Genomic DNA, 7,325 nt, shown 5'->3' with positions numbered 1-7,325 from the left:
CACCATTAGCTTTTATTGTGAAAGTCTACATGACGCTTTTTGTTCCCATAAACAAACACATGACGTGACACGTGACTGGACCTTGATTGACACCATCAGCTTTTATTGTGAAAGTCCACATGACGCTTTTTGTTTCCATAAACAAACACAAGACGTGTCACGTGACTGGACCTTGATTGACACCATTAGCTTTTATTGTGAAAGTCTACATGACGCTTTTTGTTCCCATAAACAAACACATGACGTGACACGTGACTGGACCTTGATTGACACCATCAGCTCTTATTGTGAAAGTCTACATGACGCTTTTTGTTTCCATAAACAAACACATGACGTGACACGTGACTGGACCTTGATTGACACCATCAGCTTTTATTGTGAAAGTCTACATGACGCTTTTTGTTTCCATAAACAAACACAAGACGTGACACGTGACTGGACCTTGATTGACACCATCAGCTTTTATTGTGAAAGTCTACATGACGCTTTTTGTTCCCATAAACAAACACATGACGTGACACGTGACTGGACCTTGATTGACACCATCAGCTTTTATTGTGAAAGTCTACATGACGCTTTTTGTTCCCATAAACAAACACATGACGTGACACGTGACTGGACCTTGATTGACACCATCAGCTTTTATTGTGAAAGTCTACATGACGCTTTTTGTTCCCATAAACAAACACATGACGTGACACGTGACTGGACCTTGATTGACACCATCAGCTTTTATTGTGAAAGTCTACACGACGCTTTTTGTTTCCATAAACAAACACATGACGTGACTGGACCTTGATTGACACCATCAGCTTTTATTGTGAAAGTCTACACGACGATTTTTGTTTCCATAAACAAACACATGACGTGACACGTGACTGGACCTTGATTGACACCATCAGCTTTTATTGTGAAAGTCTACATGACGCTTTTTGTTCCCATAAACAAACACATGACGTGTCACGTGACTGGACCTTGATTGACACCATCAGCTTTTATTGTGAAAGTCTACATGACGCTTTTTGTTTCCATAAACAAACACATGACGTGTCACGTGACTGGACCTTGATTGACACCATCAGCTTTTATTGTGAAAGTCTACATGACGCTTTTTGTTTCCATAAACAAACACATGACGTGTCACGTGACTGGACCTTGATTGACACCATCAGCTTTTATTGTGAAAGTCCACATGACGCTTTTTGTTCCCATAAACAAACACAAGACGTGTCACGTGACTGGACCTTGATTGACACCATCAGCAACCGTCTGGGCGCGCCAGCTTTTATTGTGAAAGTCTACATGACGCTGCAGATCCGGGACTGTCCCGCGTCCTGCAGGCTGCTCCTGTCCCGGACCAGCACGGCCTGGTTGCCATAGTTACTGTACCAGGAGGACTGGCTGCGGCTGAGGTAAGACGGCGGCGGGGCGGCGGCCTCCTGCTGCTGCCGCCACACCAGCAGCGACGTGTCCCGGTAACGCAGCCGACAGAAGGCCGCGGACAGAGCCTTCCTCGCCAGCGGGGCCGCGCCGTCTTCTACCGCAGCAGCAGCACCGCCGCAGTCCGCCATGCTGCCAGCATCTCGGGGGGGAAGCAGCTAGCTCGCCGGCGCCATCTTTGACCGGGCGTCTTCCTCACATCTGCTGCGTCTTGTCCCGGGAAGGAGGACCGCGGGCTGGGTTACCATGGTAACGCCGCCGACTATCGCGGTAAATAACGCTTTGAAGACTAAGAGCTGCTAATGCTGCGTCCTGCCCTGCTTTCTTCCCGGATGTGACGTCACGGCATTTCCTCGTCGACGTCTTTATTCCAACAAACTGCAAAACTAAGCACATTGATCGAGAAGTATTTTATATATTTTAAATATGCACATAAAAAAAAATACTAACGAAAGCTGAAAACACCAACTAGTCAAATGTTTTTGTTTCTTTGTTGCATTTTAGTTTTTCTTATTAGTGAGTTGTGCGATTTTTCTTGTTTCAGAATCAAACTAAAATATTTGGCTTACATGACATTGGATTTGTGGAAATCGTAGCATGACTACTTTATTTAATGTTGTCATCATGGTGGTACTTAATGAATACTTAGGTCTACTACACTACTTTATTTAATGTTGTCATCATGGTGGTACTTAATGAATACTTAGGTCTACTACACTACTGTATTTAATGTTGTCATCGTGGTGGTACTTAATGAATACTTAGGTCTACTACACTACTGTATTTAATGTTGTCATAATGGTGGTACTTAATGAATACTTAGGTCTACTACACTACTTTATTTAATGTTGTCATTATGGTGGTACTTAATGAATACTTAGGTCTACTACACTACTGTATTTAATGTTGTCATCGTGGTGGTACTTAATGAATACTTAGGTCTACTACACTACTGTATTTAATGTTGTCATAATGGTGGTACTTAATGAATACTTAGGTCTACTACACTACTTTATTTAATGTTGTCATCATGGTGGTACTTAATGAATACTTAGGTCTACTACACTACTGTATTTAATGTTGTCATCATGGTGGTACTTAATGAATACTTAGGTCTACTACACTACTTTATTTAATGTTGTCATTATGGTGGTACTTAATGAATACTTAGGTCTACTACACTACTGTATTTAATGTTGTCATCATGGTGGTACTTAGTGAATACTTAGGTCTACTACACTACTGTATTTAATGTTGTCATCATGGTGGTACTTAATGAATACTTAGGTCTACTACACTACTGTATTTAATGTTGTCATCATGGTGGTACTTAATGAATACTTAGGTCTACTACACTACTGTATTTAATGTTGTCATCATGGTGGTACTTAATGAATACTTAGGTCTACTACACTACTTTATTTAATGTTGTCATCATGGTGGTACTTAATGAATACTTAGGTCTACTACACTACTTTATTTAATGTTGTCATCATGGTGGTACTTAATGAATACTTAGGTCTACTACACTACTGTATTTAATGTTGTCATCGTGGTGGTACTTAATGAATACTTAGGTCTACTACACTACTGTATTTAATGTTGTCATAATGGTGGTACTTAATGAATACTTAGGTCTACTACACTACTGTATTTAATGTTGTCATCATGGTGGTACTTAATGAATACTTAGGTCTACTACACTACTGTATTAAATGTTGTCATCATGTAGGTACTTAATGAATACTTAGGTCTACTACACTACTGTATTTAATGTTGTCATCATGGTGGTACTTAATGAATACTTAGGTCTACTACACTACTGTATTTAATGTTGTCATCATGGTGGTACTTAATGAATACTTAGGTCTACTACACTACTTTATTTAATGTTGTCATCATGGTGGTACTTAATGAATACTTAGGTCTACTACACTACTGTATTTAATGTTGTCATCGTGGTGGTACTTAATGAATACTTAGGTCTACTACACTACTGTATTTAATGTTGTCATAATGGTGGTACTTAATGAATACTTAGGTCTACTACACTACTTTATTTAATGTTGTCATCATGGTGGTACTTAATGAATACTTAGGTCTACTACACTACTGTATTTAATGTTGTCATCGTGGTGGTACTTAATGAATACTTAGGTCTACTACACTACTGTATTTAATGTTGTCATAATGGTGGTACTTAATGAATACTTAGGTCTACTACACTACTTTATTTAATGTTGTCATAATGGTGGTACTTAATGAATACTTAGGTCTACTACACTACTTTATTTAATGTTGTCATCATGGTGGTACTTAATGAATACTTAGGTCTACTACACTACTGTATTTAATGTTGTCATCGTGGTGGTACTTAATGAATACTTAGGTCTACTACACTACTGTATTTAATGTTGTCATAATGGTGGTACTTAATGAATACTTAGGTCTACTACACTACTTTATTTAATGTTGTCATCATGGTGGTACTTAATGAATACTTAGGTCTACTACACTACTGTATTTAATGTTGTCATCATGGTGGTACTTAATGAATACTTAGGTCTACTACACTACTTTATTTAATGTTGTCATTATGGTGGTACTTAATGAATACTTAGGTCTACTACACTACTGTATTTAATGTTGTCATCATGGTGGTACTTAATGAATACTTAGGTCTACTACACTACTGTATTTAATGTTGTCATCATGGTGGTACTTAATGAATACTTAGGTCTACTACACTACTGTATTTAATGTTGTCATCATGGTGGTACTTAATGAATACTTAGGTCTACTACACTACTGTATTTAATGTTGTCATCATGGTGGTACTTAATGAATACTTAGGTCTACTACACTACTGTATTTAATGTTGTCATCATGGTGGTACTTAATGAATACTTAGGTCTACTACACTACTGTATTTAATGTTGTCATCATGGTGGTACTTAATGAATACTTAGGTCTACTACACTACTGTATTTAATGTTGTCATCATGGTGGTACTTAATGAATACTTAGGTCTACTACACTACTGTATTTAATGTTGTCATCATGGTGGTACTTAATGAATACTTAGGTCTACTACACTACTGTATTTAATGTTGTCATCATGGTGGTACTTAATGAATACTTAGGTCTACTACACTACTGTATTTAATGTTGTCATCATGGTGGTACTTAATGAATACTTAGGTCTACTACACTACTGTATTTAATGTTGTCATGGTGGTACTTAATGAATACTTAGGTCTACTACACTACTGTATTTAATGTTGTCATCATGGTGGTACTTAATGAATACTTATGTCTACTACACTACTGTATTTAATGTTGTCATCATGGTGGTACTTAATGAATACTTAGGTCTACTACACTACTGTATTTAATGTTGTCATCATGGTGGTACTTAATGAATACTTAGGTCTACTACACTACTGTGTGTAATGTTGTCATCATGGTGGTACTTAATGAATACTTAGGTCTACTACACTACTGTATTTAATGTTGTCATGGTGGTACTTAATGAATACTTAGGTCTACTACACTACTGTATTTAATGTTGTCATCATGGTGGTACTTAATGAATACTTATGTCTACTACACTACTGTATTTAATGTTGTCATGATGGTGGTACTTAATGAATACTTAGGTCTACTACACTACTGTATTTAATGTTGTCATCATGGTGGTACTTAATGAATACTTAGGTCTACTACACTACTGTATTTAATGTTGTCATCATGGTGGTACTTAATGAATACTTAGGTCTACTACACTACTGTATTTAATGTTGTCATCATGGTGGTACTTAATGAATACTTAGGTCTACTACACTACTGTATTTAATGTTGTCATCATGGTGGTACTTAATGAATACTTAGGTCTACTACACTACTGTATTTAATGTTGTCATAATGGTGGTACTTAATGAATACTTAGGTCTACTACACTACTTTATTTAATGTTGTCATCATGGTGGTACTTAATGAATACTTAGGTCTACTACACTACTGTGTGTAATGTTGTCATCATGGTGGTACTTAATGAATACTTAGGTCTACTACACTACTGTATTTAATGTTGTCATCATGGTGGTACTTAATGAATACTTAGGTCTACTACACTACTGTATTTAATGTTGTCATGGTGGTACTTAATGAATACTTAGGTCTACTACACTACTGTATTTAATGTTGTCATCATGGTGGTACTTAATGAATACTTAGGTCTACTACACTACTGTATTTAATGTTGTCATCATGGTGGTACTTAATGAATACTTAGGTCTACTACACTACTGTATTTAATGTTGTCATCATGGTGGTACTTAATGAATACTTAGGTCTACTACACTACTGTGTGTAATGTTGTCATCATGGTGGTACTTAATGAATACTTAGGTCTACTACACTACTGTATTTAATGTTGTCATGGTGGTACTTAATGAATACTTAGGTCTACTACACTACTGTATTTAATGTTGTCATCATGGTGGTACTTAATGAATACTTAGGTCTACTACACTACTGTATTTAATGTTGTCATGGTGGTACTTAATGAATACTTAGGTCTACAACACTACTGTATTTAATGTTGTCATGATGGTGGTACTTAATGAATACTTAGGTCTACTACACTACTGTATTTAATGTTGTCATTATGGTGGTACTTAATGAATACTTAGGTCTACTACACTACTGTATTTAATGTTGTCATTATGGTGGTACTTAATGAATACTTAGGTCTACTACACTACTGTATTTAATGTTGTCATCATGGTGGTACTTAATGAATACTTAGGTCTACTACACTACTGTATTTAATGTTGTCATAATGGTGGTACTTAATGAATACTTAGGTCTACTACACTACTTTATTTAATGTTGTCATCATGGTGGTACTTAATGAATACTTAGGTCTACTACACTACTGTGTGTAATGTTGTCATCATGGTGGTACTTAATGAATACTTAGGTCTACTACACTACTGTATTTAATGTTGTCATCATGGTGGTACTTAATGAATACTTAGGTCTACTACACTACTGTATTTAATGTTGTCATGGTGGTACTTAATGAATACTTAGGTCTACTACACTACTGTATTTAATGTTGTCATCATGGTGGTACTTAATGAATACTTAGGTCTACTACACTACTGTGTGTAATGTTGTCATCATGGTGGTACTTAATGAATACTTAGGTCTACTACACTACTGTATTTAATGTTGTCATGGTGGTACTTAATGAATACTTAGGTCTACTACACTACTGTATTTAATGTTGTCATCATGGTGGTACTTAATGAATACTTAGGTCTACTACACTACTGTATTTAATGTTGTCATGGTGGTACTTAATGAATACTTAGGTCTACTACACTACTGTATTTAATGTTGTCATCATGGTGGTACTTAATGAATACTTAGGTCTACTACACTACTGTATTTAATGTTGTCATCATGGTGGTACTTAATGAATACTTAGGTCTACTACACTACTGTATTTAATGTTGTCATTATGGTGGTACTTAATGAATACTTAGGTCTACTACACTACTGTATTTAATGTTGTCATAATGGTGGTACTTAATGAATACTTAGGTCTACTACACTACTTTATTTAATGTTGTCATCATGGTGGTACTTAATGAATACTTAGGTCTACTACACTACTGTGTGTAATGTTGTCATCATGGTGGTACTTAATGAATACTTAGGTCTACTACACTACTGTATTTAATGTTGTCATCATGGTGGTACTTAATGAATACTTAGGTCTACTACACTACTGTATTTAATGTCATTATGGTTGTAGTTCGAGGGCTAATTGTTCTGTGAGTTGGTACTTTGTACAAAAAAAATAATAATAATAA

The 7,325-nt window shown here is 36.1% G+C and overlaps 1 protein-coding gene across 1 annotated transcript; it reads right to left on the bottom strand.

Moving 5' to 3' along the window:
* Positions 1 to 881: 881 nt before the first annotated feature.
* LOC133548771 (putative uncharacterized protein BRD3OS) lies at positions 882 to 1,799 on the bottom strand. The gene has a single exon (XM_061893726.1). The coding sequence runs from the start codon at positions 1,569 to 1,571 to the stop codon at positions 1,299 to 1,301; it is 273 nt and encodes a 90-aa protein (XP_061749710.1). The 5' UTR covers positions 1,572 to 1,799; the 3' UTR covers positions 882 to 1,298.
* Between the last annotated feature and the right edge of the window lie 5,526 nt (positions 1,800 to 7,325).

This window comes from Nerophis ophidion, linkage group LG01 (genome assembly GCF_033978795.1).
Source record: "Nerophis ophidion isolate RoL-2023_Sa linkage group LG01, RoL_Noph_v1.0, whole genome shotgun sequence".
In the NCBI taxonomy this organism is placed as follows: Eukaryota; Metazoa; Chordata; class Actinopteri; order Syngnathiformes; family Syngnathidae; genus Nerophis; species Nerophis ophidion.
The sequence above is the reverse complement of the archived record's forward strand: the minus strand, read 5'-3'. Positions and strand labels throughout refer to the sequence as shown.